Source organism: Asparagus officinalis, chromosome 5 (genome assembly GCF_001876935.1).
Source record: "Asparagus officinalis chromosome 5, Aspof.V1, whole genome shotgun sequence".
NCBI classification, from domain to species: Eukaryota; Viridiplantae; Streptophyta; class Magnoliopsida; order Asparagales; family Asparagaceae; genus Asparagus; species Asparagus officinalis.
The window spans coordinates 2,629,611-2,651,431 of NC_033798.1; the positions used below are offsets into that span (position 1 = coordinate 2,629,611).

The 21,821-nt window shown below is 37.6% G+C and overlaps 3 protein-coding genes across 3 annotated transcripts; 2 read left to right on the forward strand and 1 right to left on the reverse strand.

Annotated features, from left to right (window-relative positions):
• Nucleotides 1,158–4,632, reverse strand: LOC109843282 (anaphase-promoting complex subunit 11-like). Its single transcript, XM_020412210.1, has 2 exons — nucleotides 4,460–4,632; nucleotides 1,158–1,553 (listed from the first exon to the last, which is right to left on the reverse strand). The coding sequence occupies exon 2, from the start codon at nucleotides 1,543–1,545 to the stop codon at nucleotides 1,291–1,293; it is 255 nt and encodes an 84-aa protein (XP_020267799.1). The 5' UTR covers nucleotides 1,546–1,553; nucleotides 4,460–4,632; the 3' UTR covers nucleotides 1,158–1,290.
• LOC109843641 (eukaryotic translation initiation factor 4B2-like) lies at nucleotides 7,546–8,873 on the forward strand. Its single transcript, XM_020412599.1, has 2 exons — nucleotides 7,546–7,852; nucleotides 8,056–8,873. The coding sequence occupies exons 1-2, from the start codon at nucleotides 7,653–7,655 to the stop codon at nucleotides 8,648–8,650; spliced, it is 795 nt and encodes a 264-aa protein (XP_020268188.1). The 5' UTR covers nucleotides 7,546–7,652; the 3' UTR covers nucleotides 8,651–8,873.
• LOC109840293 lies at nucleotides 11,819–19,318 on the forward strand. The gene is made up of 6 exons (XM_020408869.1): nucleotides 11,819–12,005; nucleotides 12,417–12,588; nucleotides 12,715–12,773; nucleotides 12,854–14,650; nucleotides 17,982–18,117; nucleotides 18,435–19,318. Exons 2-6 carry the CDS (start codon nucleotides 12,483–12,485, stop codon nucleotides 19,067–19,069), a joined length of 2,733 nt encoding a protein of 910 aa, XP_020264458.1. The 5' UTR covers nucleotides 11,819–12,005; nucleotides 12,417–12,482; the 3' UTR covers nucleotides 19,070–19,318.

The following is a 21,821-nucleotide window of genomic DNA, read 5'->3' on the forward strand; positions in this document are numbered from 1 at the left end:
CTAACATAACAAAAACTACTATGCTATTAGAGTTGCCACACTTATGATTAGAAAAATAATCACTTCACATATATTTACAGTAGAGAGACTCCGAATCAATGCAGTGTTAAGAAAGTCTGAAGACTGGAAGTAGATCAGTCTAAAAATTGAATAAAAGGGAAAAAGAAAAACAAACAAACAAACAAACAGAGCTGCTCTGTTACAGCCGCATCCAGCACAAAAAGAGACGAAATTGAGAATCCGATGACACAGGAAAAGGAATGCGCCAGCATAATGCCAACTCTCCATCACAAATAGAATCCGATGACAATGCACTACACAATTGAGAACTAAGACTCAGCATATAAAGAGAGTTGGCTGTGGCAGCCTGTACATGATCATTACCCAACACTTCAATCATAAAACTTGTTTAGATACTTTCTAACCCATGAAATTCTAATCTAAACTTGATGATCATTATTAAGTCTATAAATAGTCATTATCTGACACCCAAGTCTTCATATTTACCAACTTACCCAAAATAGGAAATTGAACACGCTGGTCCTTCTCCACCCTTTTTTCTTTTCTTTTTGTATGTACATTCAGGTTTTTTGTATGCATTTTAGGAAGGTAAAAGTTTAGGGTTGAATAGGACTTTTACCTTTGAGGAGCGATAACTAGACTGCAATCGCTCAACTACATTTGCACTACTAGAGAGAAAAAAAAAATGGAGCCATTGATGACTCACAAAGTTCGATAGCAATTCAAGAGAGACCACACTTTTGTGTTTCTCGCATCGCAACAGTATGCTAGGGATTGCATTCTAGTAAGTATTATCATTTATCTTATCTCCACTAGAAATCTAAAAAAATTATGCTGAAAGGTAAACTAATGGTTCAGGAGTATTTGAAGGTATTGTCGTAAGGGTAACTTTAAAATATCATATATGTAAGGGGTATATAGATGGAATTTTTTCTCAAAATGTGTTTTTATTGCAGGCATTGAGGATAAAAATGAGGCAAGGAAGAGAACACTCTCCAAAAAAAAATAGATTACCTAACATTAAGTAAACAACTTATTCTGAAATAGAATACGTATGGTAAAGTATGAAATAAGACATTATGCATCCTCTCAAATATTTTTTTCCCCCTCTTAGAACCATTTCCAAAATCAAGGACTAATAAAAAAAAAGCATTTCATTTGTCTCAAAACCGATCCCATAGGTTTAGCTAGAAACAGAGCACTTCCGAGTGAACAACATATACTGAATCCTATGTTATAGTTTGCGGTACACATATCACAACGAAAAATCTAACCTTTGAACTGCCATTCTCGGCGACACATAGGGCAATGAGGCTGTGAAGTCTGCGAGTTCACCCACTTTAAGATGCAGTGCAGGTGGAAGGAATGATTACAGGCACCCCATATCAATGGGCAATCATCGCCAGGATACTTGCAATCTGGGCAGCATCCGTCAAATGCCATCCTGCAAATCCCACAGGTTTCGTCCTGCGCATCCCACGTCCATGAAGCCACAGCGTGCCAGTTAAGTATCTTCACCTTCATTTTGCTACCTGAAAATTACAAAATATAGATAAGTAACATAAGTACATTGTTTATGGATTTATCGTCAAATAGAAAAAGAATAGGGTAAATTTCACATAAAACACCGATCTTTTGGCCTATTTTGAGATAAACTCCACCCCTGAACATTAAAATATCACTCTTTCTTATCATATCCAATGTGAGGCTATACTTTACATGAATATCCCAACAGTGAGTGCTTGAGGTTCATTTCAGGCATTTGGTGTCATATATGGTCAAATTACGGATTGCAGAAAAAATAGCCTTTGGAAATGAGGTAGATTGTTCAGTAATGAAATAAGAAGAGAGGAGGAGCAAAATGGGGAGGCTTGCTTCCTTTGCATTTGGAGGGAAGAAGAATATAATTTTCAGATATTCTCTGCAGAGGGTAGAGATATTTATTATCTGTAAGTATTGAAACTAAGAAGAATCAGGTAGCGAGTCCTCACGTCCATGGTTGTGTTGGGTGAGTGGGGGTGTTCAAGAATTGGAAAATTATGTTGGCTATTGCTATGAGAAAGACACCCAAATAAGTGGATGAATAATATCTTATCTTAGAGTGTATTGTTTATGTAGTACATCAACCCTATTGCATGTGTGTAGTTATCCGGATCTTACAAATGACATAAACCGAAAGTCAAATATTCGTCAAACTCAAAAGAAAACTCAGATACTCAATATAAAGAATAGTTAACATGAATGTTCAAAAGGGCTCACGAGAAGGGAACATTGATCGGATGGCGGATGCTAAACTAACATTCCCGTCCAATTAATTAGTTTGATATAATCACAGGAAAGAGGACACATTTAGATATATCATCATCAAAAGTGTTGAAGGCCCTGGCAGCTAAACTTTACAACTTGAGATCGTTAACTGACGAAGATAGAACTGTGGAGGTGATTAATATGTGAGTATAGTCTCACATCGGATAAGATAAGAAAGAGTGATGAGTTAAAATAGGAGTTTGGGTCAATACCTGATAGCTATAACTTTTAGATTAAAATTGATTCATAACTTCTGTTTAAGGCCCATCAACTCTAAATTGGGCCTGATTTCTCCCCCAACAAGTGATATCAGAGCTAAGGTCATTGTCTAAGTAATTTAAAAAAAAACAGATATCTTCGATGTGAAGACCAAAGGTGTCGGGAGAATCCACGGATACCCGTAGGAGTGATATAGTCTAGTTTGTCACCATGAATGAAGTGGTGAAAGTTTCTACGGATGTTTGGTAGCTATGTGCTAAATGCATGGTCTGGTTAGCCCACGAGTGAAGTGGTGCAAAAGTTTGTGAATTTGTTAGCCCACGAGTGAAGTGGTGCAAAACTTAGTGAATTCCGTGGAAGATTGAATTATAGTTGAATTGAACTATACCCGCAAATTAAGGGAGAGTTGTGGAGGTGATTAATATGTGAGTATAGTCCCACATCGGGTAAGATAAGAAAGAGTGATGAGTTTAAATAAGAGTTTGGGTCAATACCTGATAGTTATAGCTTTTAGATTAAAATTGATTCCTAACTTCTGTTTAAAGCCTATCAACTCTAGATTGGGCCTAATTTCTCCCCCAACAAGTGATATCAGAGCTAAGGTCATTGTCTAAGTAATTTAAAAAAAAACAGATGATCTTCGATGTGAAGACCAAAGGTGTCGGGAGAATCCACGGATGCCCGTAGGAGTGATATAGTCTAGTTCATCACCATGAGTGAAGTGGTGAAAGTTCCTACGGATGTTTGATAGCTATGTGCTAAATGCATGATCTGGTTAGCCTATGTGTGAAGTGGTGTAAAAGTTTGTGAATTGGTTAGCCCACGAGTGAAGTGGTGCAAAACTTAGTGAATTCCGTGGAAGATTGAATTATAGTTGAATTGGACTATACTCGCAAATTAAGGGAGAGTTGTGGAGGTGATTAATATGTGAGTATAGTCCCACATCGGATAAGATAAGAAAGAGTGATGAGTTTAAATAGGAGTTTGGGTCAATACCTGATAGTTATAGCTTTTTGGTTAAAATTGATTTTTAACTTGTGTTTAAAACCCATCAACTCTATATTAGACCTAATTTCTCCCCCAACCTGTTGAAGTTAATCATAATTCTAAAAGGATTTGAGTTAGTTATCTCTAGAAATTATAGTCATACTAAAATTCTATTATGAAACACTTTGTTAAGCCTTTAAATAGGCATTCATGCATCCTTCTACCTAAGAGAAAAAGAAAAAAAAAGGCCGAATACTGTAGCTACAATAACCAAGAGTTAAGAAGAGTTTTTACATTTGCTTCTCCTACTAAATCTCTCCTCATATATATTATACTTCTATTTGCTTTGTCGTTGATTGCTCTAACAAGAACTTCATCTAACTCATCGACTTGGTTCTCTTACTAAATCTCTCCTCATACATATTATACTTCAATTTGCTTTGTTGTTGATTGCTCCAACAAGAACTTCATCTAACTCATCGACTTGGTTATATAGATCATTTGCTCATCAACATGTTCATCCCTCATGACACCAAACCAAGCAGACACATGAATTTAACAATCTTGAAAATTGAAGGGTACAATGTGACAGGATATGGAAATCAATCGACATGTTAAGAATAAGAATATAACTAAAAATCAAAATGATTAAAGTTCACAGTAATATAGCATGATATCCTTATTTCACCACGCCCAAAATTTTTAAGGGCGTGCGGTCAATTATTGAACGTACAAAATAGCAAATATCAAGGCCTGAAAACAATTTTCAACATAAGAATCGTTGATAAAAGACCTAAGACAAACAAATTTTATCCAAAATTCAATCCAGAACAAAAAAAAAAAAAAGAACTGATTCTATCAAAATAAGCGCTCTCAACCCTCAATTCGAGACATGTTTAGGGTTTTGGACGGAAGCAGAAATTACCTTTTGAAACCGGCTGAGATCGATCACGGGACGATGCAGCGGAAGAGGATGAGATTCGCTAGAGGGTGTGAAATTAGAGGGTGAGACCCCGAAATTGGACCTATTGAAACGAGCAATTATCATTTAGGGGTCATTGTACGTTAGTCATTTAAATCATCCCTAATTACAAATTAGTCCTTCGCATCTTAGTACTTGCTCATTAGCCCCTCAAATCTATATGTCTCTTGTAGTTTTGTCCCTCTAGGTTTGTTATGTGAGCTTCGAGGAGAATATTTCGTCATTGCAGTGAGTTTGGATAGGTTTTCTTAGGATGCAAGGGAAAAGGTTAGGAAGTTGTAATGCGGACCCTCGTAAGGTTATGTTTGTTGAGGGGGGGCTACATTGCACTGATATGGGTGCGGATACGGGTATTGTTATGGGACATGGTAAATTTGTAAAAGGTATGGTACGGGGACATGACTGAAACTCACGAGATATAATCATAGTTAGCCCCTATACATGTAGTTGACCCTTTTAAATCTTATTTTAGTTCTTAAGGATGAAATGAGCTTAACCTTTATCCAACAAGTTACGAAAATGGATGTGAACTGTAGGTTATATATCCAAGAAATGTATGACGAGTGTTTTAGATTAAACATGCATTGTGCAATTGAGTACTGATGTGAATAAATATATGCATACATTTAAGGAGTGTCCAAGAAGTGTAGGGTATGAGTATGACATGTGTCAGGTATGGGGTATGGCTACATTTTAGAAGTACCGAGATAAGATAGGAGAGAAGGGTTAGAAACAGGCAAATTCTCTCACCTTCTTAACCCTCCTAAAGTGGACGGATTGGAAGGGGAGGAATCACAACTTAAGTAAAATTTCTCCACTACTCCAATATTGCCGTTAGAGAAAAAAGGTTATAGATGTGTATTAATTCTTCAAATTATATATTGTCATGTAGAATCCCTTCACTTTTTATTTTCCATCCTAAACAAACGCAAATTATAACATACTCTCTCTCTTCTCCTTATTGACTATCCAAACACAACTAATTCCATTCCATCTACTTCCTTTCTATCCCTTTCTCTTGGGTTTACTTTAATCAGTTCTCTCATATTCCTTTATGTATCCAAACTTGTTGCAACGGAATGAGAGGATTTACCCGGTATACCCTCATATAAACCCCCACCAACCCATCTCTTAGTTGGTTGAAACCTACGAGCCGTTTATTTTACATCCAAACCCAAAGGTATCGTTTGGCAAAGGGTTAAGTAAGGGGTTAAGGAGACTTAACCCCTTCTTAACCTGCCAAACACAACAAATCTATATAAGGGTTAAAGTGAGTTAACCCTCCATAATTTGTCAAACATAAAAAATATAGAAGGGTTAAGTTAACCTCTCTAGAGGGGTTAAAATGAGTTAAACCCTCAAAATGAGGGGTTTACTAATACTCCTATTTAGATGGAATAAGAGTTAACCCTTCTAATTATAAAGAAAATAGTCAAAATCATTGTTATTCCCAAACACTAAAATTGATTATAAGAGCTAAAATAAAACTTATTTAACGGGTTAATAATTTAATCCTTCGGATTATCAAATGGGCTAAGTACATTAATTCTTCTCTTTAACCCCTCTTCATTAAACCCTTTGCCAAACGGGGCCAAAAAGTTTTTCTTCCTCAACAGTCAAGGGCGTCCTCAAACCCATTTTAGAGTTTTTTTCATGGTAATATTCACTCTAAACCATATATAATTGTCTAAAGTTTCCACCCTATATAAGTTGGAGGTATTTAGGTAATTATAGATGTTGAGTTAAGGTCTAACCTAACAATGTTAGAGAAAATAACACAAAAAGTAATAGAGGAGAGTAATTGCAATAAAACTGTAGGTTTGAGGGACTAGTGAGCAAATATGGAGATTTAAGGGGCTAATTTATAATTATGGATGATTTAAGGGACTAATATGCAATTAACCCATTTAAGAGATTGTTCAAACTGAAACGAAAAGCTCCTGAACTTTGGGGTTTTGCACAAGAATCTTGTGAATTCCCCCCCCCTCACAAATGGGCCTTGAACTTCAAGGGGTGTCACAAAATCCACCTTAACTTCAAAATTTTCTCACAGCCACCTGTAATTGGCAGTAGCTAGATTTTTCTAAGGAGAAAAAGTTTCATCAATGAGGGGAGGAGGGTATGTTTCTCTATAAGTGGCAAATGACTTAAAAGATATTTTAATTATTCCTGAATTATTGGTAGGGTCTGATGAGAAAACTATAAGGGGTTGTTTGTTTCAAATCCTATAATTTTAGGATATGGATTTCACCATGGGATTTAAAATTCATAGGTATTTTGTTATGAGTTGGGATTTCTAAAATATTGTTTGTTTCATTAATATTTTGGGATTTGGAATACTACAATTTATAATATTTGGGATTTCTAAAATATTGTTTGTTTCAAACTCAAATTGTAGCATTACCAAATGCCAAAATCTTGTAATATGATGAATATGCTATCTTGATGAGGTTACCTCCCACAAAAGGATAAATTTGAGAGTTCTCAAATCCTCTCCAATTAATAGAAAGCACACCCATTTATGGGATTTGTCAAAATCCTCTCTAATTGAGAGGATTTGACAAATTCTAAAAATTAGGCACTTTTTGCACTTTTGAGATTCAATATTCTAAAAAAAAATTAAAACAAACACCATATATGAAATCCCAAAATACAAAAAAAAACTCACTTTTTGATTCCAAAACTTGTAATCCATATCAAATGCCAAAATTTTTGGTGAAACAAACACCCCCTAAATCTAGAAAGTTTTTTTGGCCCCTAAGAGTTCGGTTTTTCCCCCCTTTGCCCGCCAGGAGTGGGGGTGGGGTTGGTGCAAACCTCCTTCATAGTTGAGGGGTTTTGTGAAATTATGCTTGGGCTGCTATTGGGACGCTCACTTTTGTTAGTCGGCCCACGGAGCTGATTTCATCGGCTTTGACGTTTGTTCAGGCCCACATGAGAATTCATTGCATCATTCAAGTAACGGGCATGTCAGAGAAATAAAAATCAGAGAAATCCCCTCTTTATATCAACACAAGTTACCGTTGCAGTTTCAAATTTCAAACAAGCGACCGTTACAAATCGAATCCAAACAACAAAAAGCCTAGAGACAGAAAGACAGATATCAAGAATTCTGAGAGAGGGGAGGCGGCCAAAAATGGAGGGGGGCGAGAAAAAAGCTAGCTTCAGCTCTTCATGGGCCGATGCAGTGGAGAGAGAAGAGCAAGAAGAAGCTCAAAAACAGAGGAAACCCAATCCATTTGGGGCTGCAAGGCCAAGAGAAGTCGTGCTCGAGGAGAAAGGGGTTGATTGGAGGAAGCTCGATCAGGGTCTAGAGAAGAATAATTCGGTCCTCAGGTTTGATTTTTTGATCGCCCATTTGGTTTTAATCTTGATCAGAGGAACAAAAAAATAGTTTTTAGGGTGTTAAGAATTCAGCCAGTGGATTGTTTGCTACTCAAATTTTTTCCCCCCAGCATTTTCAGTTCATAATTAATATTTCAGAAATCTTTCTATCACTGGAGGAAAAAAAACTTACATTTTTGATAAAATATATGCAGGGAGGACGGTAAGAAACCAAAGGAAAACATTTTCTCTGCACCAACCGTACTCAGGCGTGTTCATGAGCAAAACAAGCCGCGTCCGCAGAACCCAAGCCCCCTTGTTCCTCCCATAATGTACGCGCCAAGGAACATTATGACGCTCATGGAGCAAATCCGTAAGGATCGTAGGGACGTCGCGAGTTCGAGCGATGTGAAATCCCAATCCTACGTCAAGAAGAAGAAAAAGCCCGCGGTTCCAGCGGAGGAGAACTCAAGCTCTCGGTGTCGAAGGAGGCAAGTCCTCGTCGATGTGAACGCCGAGAGAGCTAACCTTGAGAACTACAGAGCTGATATGCGAAAGAGCTTTACTTGTGGGGATCGAAAGCCAGAGAAAACTACTTCCATCAGAAACTGCGATGGTAATCGTAATTCATCGAGCGGTAGAGGCCTGGAATCAGAAGCTGGGTATGGAGTTAGAGAGAGGGTTAATTCTGGTGATTTGAGCAATCGATGTGTAGACACAAGAGGTAAAATTAGAATGAAGAGAAGGGCGTCGATGGCGGAGACTGGTACTCGACACGAACGGAGACAGACGAAGCAATCAAGGAAGTGATGATACCAAGTTGATACGCATGTCAACTGTCATTTATGCAAGCATTAGGCTTATATATGTTACAGTAGAAATTTCATGCAGGAGGCTTTAGTTCACAGTATGTATGATTTGAAAAAAGGAGTACTATGCGTTTTATTCTTCGTCTCTTTGAATCACCATGTTTACTGTCCTAGAACGCTGTATGTTACAATTTAGAAAATTTTATTTTACCATTTTGCAAACAGATTTCAGAATTATTTTTAGATTTTCTGTACAAGCTGGAGTTGCTCACATGTTCAATGAAGACGAACCTAATCAAGATCTTATCCAATAATAATTATTACTAATACATCGTGCTTAGTCGAGCTCTGGCATCAAATTGGGGTTGGTTTAGGATAATTTGCACTCATGTGTCTCTAATAAAACCTTCAGAAGACAACACACATGTTGATCCATAGTTATGTATGAGCTAAGTATATTTTTTTTTTCGTATATTAAACAACTGTGTTTTTTTTTTTTTTTTTTGTAACAGTATGAACTGAATTATTGGAAAGAGTCATAGTTACTCACTTAAAAATATTGATCCAAAAATAATTGAAACACATGGGAGGGATTCAATACCATAGACTAGTTGTGATGCTAGATCATGAGCATGTACTATATCTATGGGATCTATGAACTATCAATATCATTATTCATTATGATATATATCATGTTAAATCATGGTCACATGCGTGATCATGTGCCTTCTTTTTCTAGAGTTTGATTGGGAGCTAAATTTAGGATCAAACCAAATAAAATGCATTTAGGATCCACTGTAAATTTTGTAGGATAAATTTAGTCATTTGCTAAAAAAAATCTAGATCCATGCTCAGATTCAAAGTCCTTATCAGATTCCTACTAGTTTGGGTCATCAATCCAATATTTTTTTATGATATTTGTAAATTTTTTTAATTTTTAGATGTAATGTGCCTACTTTTCATTCTAATAAAAACTTGTTTGGTAATTTTTCTTATGGCACGTGTAGCGAATTCAATGTACTATTTGTTCATATATAGAAATGCCATTAAGGTCTTAATCAAACTGTTTGAACATATCAAAATATGATTAAATGCATGATAGGTAAAGAATAAGACTACATAAATCGACTAGGTTACCGATTGTGATGATCCATATACGACTCTCAAGTAAATTGTTAATAATTTATAAAATCAAATCGAAACACAGATCAATTTGGAATCAGATTATTTGAATGGTAGAGCTCTATCATCTCGCTTTGATGTATTACAAAGGAGTGCAAATCTCATCAGAGTGATCCGTATGATACAAAATCTGAGCCGAAAAGAACGACACGCTGAAATATCAACCCCGTGATAACCCCATGATAAAAAGTCATACCCCGAATGACTAAATTATTAACCCGTTAAATAAGTTTTATTTTAGTCCTTATGATCAGTTTTAGTGTTTGGGAATATAAATAAGTTTTATTTTAGTCCTTATGATCAGTTTTAGTGTTTGGGAATAACAATGATTTTGACTATTTTCTTTATAATTAGACTTATGATCAGTTTTAGTGTTTGGGAATAACAATGATTTTGACTATTTTCTTTATAATTAGAAGGGTTAAGTCTTATTCCATCTAAATAGGAGTATTAGTAAACCCCTCATTTTGAGGGGTAACTCATTTTAACCCCTCTAGAGGGGTTAACTTAACCCTTCTATATTTTTTATGTTTGGCAAACTATGGAGGGTTAACTCACTTTAACCCTTATATAGATTTGTTGTGTTTGGCAGGTTAAGAACCCTCCTTAACCCCTCACTTAACCCTTTGCCAAGCGGTACCCAAGAGTGTAAGGGGTAGGGGTGCCAAACCGTATCCGTATCCGAGAAAATATCCGTAACCGTATCCGTTAGGATACGAATATGGTTACTCAAATCTATAACCGATAGGATATGGTTGCGGATATGGTTTTGTTGTGAAATATCCGTATCCGTATCCGAAAATATCCGAATACATATTAGTAATACTCTTACGATAGTTTCGATTCTTAGATTATGGATTTATGGTTAATTTTGATGATCAAGATGTCTAATCTTAGCTTTTCAATCATAATGAACATATTAACAAACTCTTTTTGTATCACATGACTATATTTTTCTAAATACTATCTAGTTTTCTCATATCCTTTTTGTATCCACATGCATATCCGTTTATATATCCGCATCTATATCCGTAACCGTATCCGATTTTGGCGGATATGGATATGAATTTTTCTTACCGACGTATATCCGTATCCGTATCCGTTTCCGAGATGAGTAAGCGGATATGGATATGGTAAGTACCATATCCGAGCCGTATCCGCTCCGTTAACACCCCTAGTAAGGGGCCGTTTGGTTCCCTGTTTTTGAGGGTAAAGTCACTATTGAAAGCCTACCAAAAGTGTCACTTTTTGGCATGCTTTCAAGCAAAATCCTCTTTTTTAGAGGCGTTTTTGCTTAAAGGCTGCCAAAGAAGTGACACTTTGGAGGGCTTTCAAGAGAATTTTTTTTAACCAAACAACCCCCAACTAGATGAACAAAACCGGGGTGTTGAAATGTTGCTCTCCCAAATCTCCAATTTATGTCTAATTTTTTCACACCAATTATGAGTACATTTTGTCTTAAATGATCTCCTAACCCATAAAATACCAGAAGGCTGATATTAAATATTTCCTACCAACTCCATTTTAAACTCTATCCAATTTAGCAAAGTTTGAATCTCACTTCCGGGAATTACAAGAATCAACGGTCGAGATTTCTCATCATCAATATACCCCCAGGATCCAAAAAGTGGGCCCAATGACAACCGCTTGGCCGTGATCCAGCTTTAAGAGCTCGCGGGCCCACCAACACCTCATCGTGCTTCACCTCCAACGGGAAAATCCCGTTTAAAAACCACCCGCTGTGTGATCCAAAACATCAACCAGCACAAAAAGCCACAGATATTGGCTTCGTAAGTGGCCCCCGCCTATTAATTGAGAGACGCGTCATGGAACAGCGGTGACTGATACAGCGGATCTGGGGCCCAACACCGTTTGGAATTTGAAATGGCGAAAAGAGAGACGTTAGTTTATCGTTTTTCCCCCTCCAACTTTTTTGCTATTTTATTTTTTTTAAATATTATTATTTGGAACACAACATTATTTTATTTACACACTTGGAAATTAAATCGCTCTCTCTCTGCCCCCATTAATTTTCTCAACTACGCACCACTCAATTGCTCTCTTTTCACTGATCGCTTTCTCTTCGCTTTCCCCTTGCGAAACCCTAACCCTAACCCTAATGCTTCAGCAACGACCATTCGATCTCGCCGGAGGCGTTGATTCTCAGTGTCGAGGTTCGAATCCGTAGCCCAAATTTAGGGTTTTATTTTTAAGGTGACTTCAGTTAGTTGCTAAAATTAGGGTTTTTGGGATTACGAATGGAACGTGAATTGATTTATAGCAACTACTAGATTGCTTTATCATGTACTTTTCTATGTGTTTCTTAATTTTCCAATGGGTTTTCCTCTTGTTTTTTGGGTGATCTTGCGTTTTTAGAGCGTACATTTGTTAGATTAAGTTTAGTTTGGAGCCAGTGGTCCTTAAACTGAAGATTTGTGCTTGTAAATAGTTTGATGAATTGCCTGCATTTAGTTCAATTGCGCTATAGTCTCACAAAGTTAAGGCTTTGCTGTGAAATTGCCTGCGTTTAGTTCGTACAATATGATGAACGGAAGTGGGCTAATGTTTGCTGTATTTGTCTACAGATAAATTTTGAACATGATTTAAGGGAGTTTAGCTGTAATTGAGGCTTCATCGATCAAAAAGTACGAATGGGTGCGGATAAAGGAGGCACGAAGAGTGGGGGTTTCTTTCATCTGTTTGATTGGAACAGAAAATCCCGGAAGAAGTTGTTCTCCAGTGGAACTGTTTCACCAGGTAAATCTTTAGCCAATAGTTTTACAAATGCTAAGGCTGAGTATAGAATCGAGAACAACACGAGTGATCATTGGAGTTCTTTCTTTCATTGGTTACTGAAACGTAATACCGTGTTGTTTTTTGCAGAGAGCACGAAACAAGAGAAGAGAAGCCAGGATAATTTGGCAGCATCACGACTGCGTTTGGTGTGTATTATTTTTCCTGTGTTGAGTGATAGGGCTTCATCATTATTGTTATATTTACTAGATTTATTAAAATTATGTAGGTTGATGATGATGATGAGGTTGTAGGAGTATCTAGTGTTAAGGGAAGTAGTGATTATAGTTGTGCATCATCAATAACTGATGAAGAAGGATTTGCCCTAAGGGCCCCAGGAGTAGTAGCTCGTCTTATGGGATTGGATTCCATGCCCACATCAGGTGCATCTGAACCTAGTTCCACACCATTCTTCGACACAAGATCTCTTCGAGACAAACAAAGCCATAAAACAAGTCCTGAGTTTTACGTTAATGATCGGTTCAATCATGTAGTCCACAGAGCCGATGGATACGCTAGGAGACCAATGGAGTTGCGGGCTCAAAAGATGCCAAGCAGCCCAATTGAGAGGTTTCAGACAGAAACTTTACCTCCGAGGTCCGCAAAGTCTCTCCCATTAACCCATCACAAGTTGCTGTCACCCATTAAAAACCCCGGCTTCATCTCTGCTAGAAATGCGACTCATATAATGGAGGCAGCTGCGAAGATACTTGATCCCGGGAATCAGCCAAGTACCAGGACGAAAGTTTCGTCATTTGCACCATCTTCTGTTCCCTTGAGATTTCGTGATTCTAAGGACAACATGGTGGTTCCTCAGTCTCAAAGAACGTTGAGGATTCTAGAATCTGCCAGAACTCCTGTAGATTCAACTGATTTTAGGTATCTTAGAGGGCAACCCTTGAACAAAAGTTGGAATGGTTCGGAAGACAGTACAGCATTGAGACGGTCTCCAGATGTTCGTGAACCTAATCTAGCTGATGTAAAGGGTAAGGGAAAATCCATTTCTTTGGCGATCCAGGCTAAAGTTAATGTCCAGAGAAGGGAGGGATTAAGCTCATCCTCTAGGAATTCATTAGACCAAAAAGAGCATGAGTGCAGTTTTAACCCACCTTTCAAGAGCCAACAAAACAATCAAAAGAATAAGCAGCAGAAGAAGCCATTATCGACCAATGCTTCAGGTGTTCTCAGGCAAAACAATCAAAAGCAGAATTGCATGTCGAACAAAGGCAAATTATCTTCAAAGCATTCAATGTATAATCAGCATGGTAGAAAAGTTAGTGCAGGAGATTCATCTTCTACAAAGAACAAGACTTTTAATAAATTCTCTGGAAACTCCAGAGTTGGCCAAAGGAAGGAATGTGTAGAAACCATGGACTTTGAAAGGGAAGGATCATCATCAAGTAATAAGGACTTTCCTCGAAAGAAAAGATTGATAGAACGGGGTTTTATCTCTGAGAAAAATGGGTTTGTAGATAATGTCTTGGTGGAAAGGCATCAAAAACGTGTCCAGTCCAATGTTGTAATAGATGAGCGTTCAAGTTCAAGGTGGAAAGCAGATAATAGAAGTGATGGAGCGGATGTAGTGTCATTTACATTCACCTCGCCTCTGATAAAACCAGTATCAGGAAGTAGGTTTTCCAATCAAGCGGTGGAAAATTTGGATAATGGGAACATGTATTGCTTTGATACTCATAAGCAAATGAAGGATGAAGATGAAAATGATAAGAAACTGACCTCACATGGTCTGAACGTGATAAGTGGTGATGCTTTGAGTTTTCTCTTGGAACAGAAATTGAGAGAATTAACTTCTGGGATGGAGCCATCTTCTAGCAGCACTCTCAAAGAACGTAGTTTTACAGCCTCGTCTGACTCGCAAGAATCGGTATCTGATCTTACGTCGGACACTTCCACAGTGGAAAATCAAAAGGAGTTCCAGCAAAATTCATGTAGCTATAAACCCGGTAGCATATTTGGCTATGGTGTTTCTTCAATCAATGGTCAAGAGTATGGAGTGAGCACGCTGAAGGTACATTGCACTTTCATATATCTGTCAGATCTGGTCTTCACACTAGATTTTTTTTTCATTTTGTATAAATTTTCTTTTCTAACTTAGTCCAAAACTTTTAATCTCTTAGGAGCTCCTTTAGACGTTTCATATGTTCTGGAATTTCAGCTATCCCGAGTAGGTATTTATTATAAAAAATTAATTTATTACTCACTAAACGAAAAGGTAGGAAATTGTTTAATTGTTATTCATTATAGGGTGAAAAGCTATCACTGGCTATTGCACAAATTTGGAAGTCAGTGTTTGAATCCCAGTTGCATGCAAAACTATCTTTAGATATATTGGCAAACTGGAAGAAGAACAAGGAAAATTGCCACCCGCTTCTTTGAGAATGTCTAAATTGGTGTGCTGGAAAAAATTGAAAGTTTCCTTTCAGCTTTCATTTAGGAAGACATGTAATTTCTAGTGAACTTATTTTTTTTCACCATAATTATTTTACTTTCTCATTCTCCCAAAGAACTTAGGTGATTGATCTTTCTGACTTTTGATTTGACTGAGACATTATGTTTATATGTAGTTCTGAGCCATTCCTATTTCATGACAACCTACTGTTCTCATAAGTAAACATAAAGAAGTTTACTGATATGCAAAATGATCTTCCACATCCATTGAGATTAGTAGTCTAAGGCATTTCATACATACTATGCTTTTAAATTGTGGACATGTTCCATGACAATTAAATTCTTTTACAAGAGAAAAAAAGAATATAATAAAATTTACCACTCGATTTCGAGTCAATTCTGGGCATGAATTCTTCTAGGTAGATAAATTCATATATTGCTCAGAGAACTCTTCAAATGTTGCTGACTGTTGTAATACCTACAATAATCGTGCACTGAATTCTTATTGATTGCCAAAATTCTCATTTCTCCACCTTAATGTGTGTTTTAGTACATTAAGCCCATATTCATCTGTCAGATGTGTTGACAAATGAGCTCAATGTGGTGTTGCTCGTGACATTAGCCTGTTTAGAAACTAGAAAGGAATTGATTAGACCTACATTAATTGTGCACTGAATTCTTATTGATTGCTAAAATTCTCTCATTTCTCCACCTTAATGTGTGTTTTAAGCCCATATTCGTTTGTCATATGTATTGACAAGATGAGCTCTGGTGTTGCTTATAAAATTAGCCAGTTTAGAAACTAGAAAGCAATTGATCAGACATATCTTATATTGATCATTTGTAAGATTATGGTCTGTCTAGAAAAATTATTCAATAAGTATAGGTAGCCATCAAATGATTTACATATGGCTGCATTTTTGTGATTTGCTATTGTACTAGGCTGATTAAATACTACATTTTTTGTTCTGCTTGTAGTTATTCATCTTATTGGCCTAAAAGCAAAGGGAAAAACAAAGCAAAGGGAAAAACAAAGCCTTTATCCCAAATTGGTAAGGGAGCTTGACTAACAGCAATTAAGAAGGATATAATAGTTGTTAACTTAGTGAAGGAGACAACTCTACACAGAACTGCAAGAGAATAGGTTTCATGTAACCAACCCAAAAAGTTTGGGGAAAACTCTGTTCTTGTTGTCATAGCAAGCTTTACGAAAACAAAAAAATAAGACACTTGTCAGAAGTTGTCATTTGCCTTGTCCTTTTTATTTTCTGTGCTAGTCAGTCTGACACATGCTATAAAAAAGCAGTTTAGCAGTTTCAGTTATTATCACGACAAGTCCACGTTTTCATCCAGATTTCAGCAATTACCATTTGAAACAGGTTAAGAATTTTTTTTTTTCATTAGCAAAGGTGTTCATACATTGTAATTGTAATCAGAAAGTATATGACATGGTGACATGAGTGCATATATACATTTAGATATAGATAACTATATACATACGATTACCTTTATATATTTGGAAAAAAAGGTATGAGGTGGCACCTCATTTTGCAAAATGAACTACCAAGAGATATACATGAGGTGGAGTCCACTTTACTTGTCACATCGTAAGGCGTGTCTCACTAGTTTTCCTCACAACCATTAAAACCTTTCATATAATATGTTCATACTGCATGAATATATTACTACCCAAAAGTGTAACAGACATAAGAGATACATTTTATATATGTATACATCTGTGTGCACGAGTGCGTGTATATAAATACACACACACACACACCACACACATAGTGATTATGTACTTATAGATGGTATTGCCATGCCTCACCATGGAGCCAGCTTGTATTATTTGGAGATTGATGAATCATCCAAAACTGAAACTAGAAATGAAACCTCCTGAAACTGACAAAACCTGCATACAAGCTACCTAGCATAAGGTGTTAGTATCTGAAACCGATACCAGAACTGAAACCAGAAGTGGGTTGTGGAACCTAACTGAACAATACACAAGTCAAACTCTTGTGTGGGACTTGTGTGGGAAAGGTCATAATAAACTAAGTCTCCATGAAAGAAGCCAGCTAGTGATGTGGCTCTTATCATATGAGATATGGTTGGTAGGGACTCTGATACCATGTGAAATTTGATGCAGAGCACAAACTGGTAAAAACCATTCCAAATTTTACTATGATATTAGCCATGTACAAGTTATACAGTCACCGTTGGATGTGTTATCTACCATTACAAATAACAATCTCCTAATAAAACAAATGCCTAATAGCTACCTGACTTGACTCTTAAACATCAATGCTTCTACATATTTAAGAGGATCGCATGTCTAGGTAAATTGTGTCCCAATTGTGTTAAGAATTTGCCTCTGGCACATCCACTTCATAAATACGGCACATGCCCCTGATTTTAAGAGAAACTTGCATCTATTCATTGATAAGATTATTCTTCAAGGGAAAATGTGTTTACGCAATTGTATGAAGAAATTTGTATCTACCTTCATAAAGCAGGATGGTCTTTGAGAGAAACTACAGCCTCATTGGCATGAAGATTTGTGCTCTCCCATGCGAAGAATGTTGTTCTCTAGCACAACCAAAAAAAAATAATAATAATAAAACTATCTTGACAACCTCCATATAAAGTCAAGTGCATATATGTATACTATTTCTGTATTTCTTGTTTTCGTAGGACCTCATCTAGTACATAACTGTGTGTGTGCCCTTGTATTTTATTTTATCTGTAAAATTACTACCGTGTGTTCTTTGTTGATTATAAACTGAATTATAAACTGAAAGCTCTTGCTTGAACAATTTGTTCTCTAAATTGCACAAGTAGAAATAATTAAAATGCAAGTGGTTTTATGGGTTTTATACCAATCCCTGGATGTAAATTTAGTGTTGTTTCACAATGTGATCCTAATAATTGCAGTTGTCAATTCTTTTCAGGGAGAGGAGGAATGTAGCAGTAGCAGTGATGCCCGAAAGGAGCTTGACCAGGAAAATTTGAGTCCCTTCTCCGTTCTTGAAGCATCATTTTCAAATGAAAGCTACAACTTGACTGAAAGCTTGGACGGCACTAATGGTAAAACTCAAATGAATAGGTTATTGTATCAATGTTTAATTGCAGATAGACCCCCTCTACTATCGCCTAATTGTAGATAGACCCTCTAGGTAAATAGCTGCAGATAGCCATCTTGAATGAATTTTTTTTTTTTTTTTGACTCTTTTACCCTAGGAAAAAGAGAAGTGTTCTTTGACAAATAGACCTCTGCAATTGGAGGGTAGTACATGGGTCCCATCTGCGACAATAGAACTACTGCTGATGGTCACTCCGTATTTAAATTCACCTTTCTTTTATGTCCGTTGCTTCTGAACACTTGTATGTTTTCTTTTTTCCAGGCGGCAAGACATGTTTATCATCCATTCAGGCCCAAAACAACATGAGCTTCATCTCAGTAGCTGAAACAGAGTTGTCAGATTCTGCCTCTTCTACACTAACTGAAAATTCAGACGCATCAGAAATTAACAACGCAAGCCATACAAAATCAAGCAACCATGAATTAGATTACATAAAGGAGATAGTATTCAACAGTGCAACAACCTCCAAGGTTCTCGCTGGAGAAAAACTGAACCCACTTCTCTTCGACAAGTTGGAAGCTAAGAGGAGGGTGGAGGACAAAGACGGTAGGTTGAGGAGAAAAACGCTATTTGATTGCGTCGATGAGTGCCTGGATTTGAAATGCAGCAGGTACTTTAGGACTGGGTATAAATCATGGTCTAAAGGTGCAGCAGTCGTCAACGAAGAAAATTTGGCAAAAGAAATATACGCTGAGATTTCGGGATGGAACAGTATGGGAGATTGGATGGCGGATGAAGTCGTGGACAAGGACATGAGTAGCCATTTGGGTAAGTGGGTGGATTATGAGATCGAAGCTTTTGAAGCGGGAGCAGAGATTGAGAAGGAGATTGTAAATTCCTTGGTCGACGAAGTGATTGCTGATTGCTTGATGAAAGCCGCCCCTTCTTGCTCATGAGATTGAAGCTTTTGAAGCAGAGGATTGGAGACTGAGAGGGGGAGATTGTAAATTTCTTGGTTGCTGGAGGAGCATTTTGATGATTGCTTGATGATAGGATGCCTCTCCTAGTATCAAATGTAAGGTTCAAATAATTATGTTTCTCGTCTCTTAATTCATATTTTTGATTTGGAGGATCTCGTCTCCAAGTAAAGTTAAGTCGTTGAAAGCTTAGATGGTTCTGAATTGAACAAGTGGGGTACTGGACTACTTTCAACAGCTACAAATCCTTTTTTTTCTTCTCCTTTCCCCTGACGAGAAACACAAAATGTTACCCAAAATTATTAGCGTTTATCACTCTTTAAGTGGTTATAGATGTAGTGTGGTTGGTTAGTACAACTGCTTGCTGTCAATATTAACACAAGTTTGGTGTTTGTTAGAGCATTAACTTTAGCAGTGTTCCTGTCTGGTTTTGCTACAGGGACCCAAAATATGGGACCAACATGGGGATATGTGAGGTGTCCAGGGATGATCAGCTCATTATGCAATAGGAGGGGGACACCTCACATGTCCCCTTATTGGTCCCATATTTTGGATCCCTGTACAGAAGAGGAGGCTACGTCCCATTTATAAGAGTTTTGCTAGGGTACACTTTAAAATTTTGTAAATCTTAAAGAGGTGCCAATGAGAGGGTGAACAATTAGTCATGATAACTTCATTGGTTTAGTTGCACTATACTTCAGGGCATCGGAACGCAGCTAATTTACTTATGTTTAGTTTGAACAACTTCATCGCTTAGAACTTTCTAACCAAAAACAAACCCATGTTTAATTGCATTAAGCTCCGTGTAATGTAATCTCAATTAACAAAAAGAACACGATATGAACCAGCTACGAGCAAACCCATGTTTTAATTGCATCGAAAACGGTGCATTAAAAAGGGTCGGTGGAGTCATGCGGCTACAACTTTGCGAGCGCAGAAACTTACCACGTTCTCAGCTCTGACAATCGCGCACCGACCGACGAACGTGCCGTCCTCTCTCTGCCCCCACCCCCACACACACACCAATTTCCCGAATTGCCCTTACGTTTCACCCGCTTGGCCGGAGCCCACGGGCCCCCCCTCTTGAGGTTATCCCGCTCCCTACCAAGATGAGGGGTATTTTCGTAAACGGGCAACCTTACCGTTTAGTTCCCGCCACCGAGGGATCCGCTGCTTGTTAAGTTGCGTCCCCGTTTATTTGCTGTTAGATGACGGGTTCCTTTTCTATTGGTTGGACTGGTGGGTCCTCTCGCGTACGAGTCCTCTCTGGTTCGGGGGTGTTTGGTTGCACAATTTTATAGAAAATTTTTCTTAGAATATCTAACAATAGTAATTTTGTAATTAAAAATTTTCTGTAGATTTCCGTAAATTCTGTTTGGTTCAAAAAAATTTACAGAAATGTTTTCTGTAAGGTACAAAAAAGTATCAAAATTTACAGAAATCAATTTCCTCTCAAAATGGGGGGAAATCACCCAGAAATCTGACATCACATTGATATTTTTCTATAAATTTGACACTTTTCTATAAATTTAGGTGGTGTTTGGTTCAATTTCTGCAAATTATAGGAAATCTTGCTATTTTCTATAAAGTTATGGGTTATTTTCTTATTTTGAACCAAACAAGTAAAGTAAAAAAATAAAAAATTTGATACTTTTTAACTTCTCAAAACTTTTCCTATAGTTTTTTTTAAGAAATACAATGAAATCATATTTTGGGTGAAAAACATTTCCTATAATTTGTAGAAATTGAACCAAACACCCCTTTATTATACAGGTAAGGGTGAATTGCGAACAATCCCTCCTTAGTATGGACCAATTGCAAATATGCCTCGTGTAGTTCTGTTTGTCTCGTAAAAGGACCCCTTGTAGTCTTATTTGTTGTGAATCCACCCCTGGGTGAATTTATTTGACTCTGTAAACCGTTAAAAGTATTGAAGGAGATAGACAAGTCCTCTATAATTGTAGTGACGAGGGCAGGCACACAATTGCTACTTTTTTTTTAACTTTTAAAAGAGTTGAAAAAGTTTACTGACCTTGGTTTTAAACTCCGATTCGAATAAAAGGAGCACGTCATGCTAATGCGCCTTGGATGATCACCATCTCCGAGTCAAAACTACCAACTAATATCAAAATCACTATCGCGCTTCAGCCTTCTCCGTGCAACTTTTAACCCCGCCCTCCATTAGATTTTCCTTCTGGCCGTTGACGGGATATTTTTAAAGGGAGTTGACTTTGGAGCTAAGCGTTGTCCTAACTCGAAGTAACGACGTTGATCACACCGGTGAGTGACCAGAAACTGATGAATACGGCTTCTCAAATTTACCCTTCCAACGTCTTCAGTTCCAAGAAAGAGCATTTCCGACATTATGAGGAGATATTGGGGGCAATACGGGAACAAATGCTTACGTCATCTTCCCCTCGCTGTCATTTTAAACTCCCTCTCTCTCTCTCTCTGCTCTCTCTCTCTCTCAGCTGAAGGAAGCGGATAGAGATTTATGATAATGGAGCGTCGAAGCCCTAGCAATGGCGAAACCCTAGATGGCGGCGATACCCCAAACCCTAGCGAGTATGTCCATTCATCCTCCGACGACATTGACAGCAGCTGCTCGACGCCGTACGTCAGCGCCCCGCCGACCGAACCCCCGCGCGTCCGCCCGGCCGGCAACCCCTAACGGCTACTTCTTCGAGCGCCCCGGACGAGCCCGATGCATCTACGCTCCTCCTCCTATCCG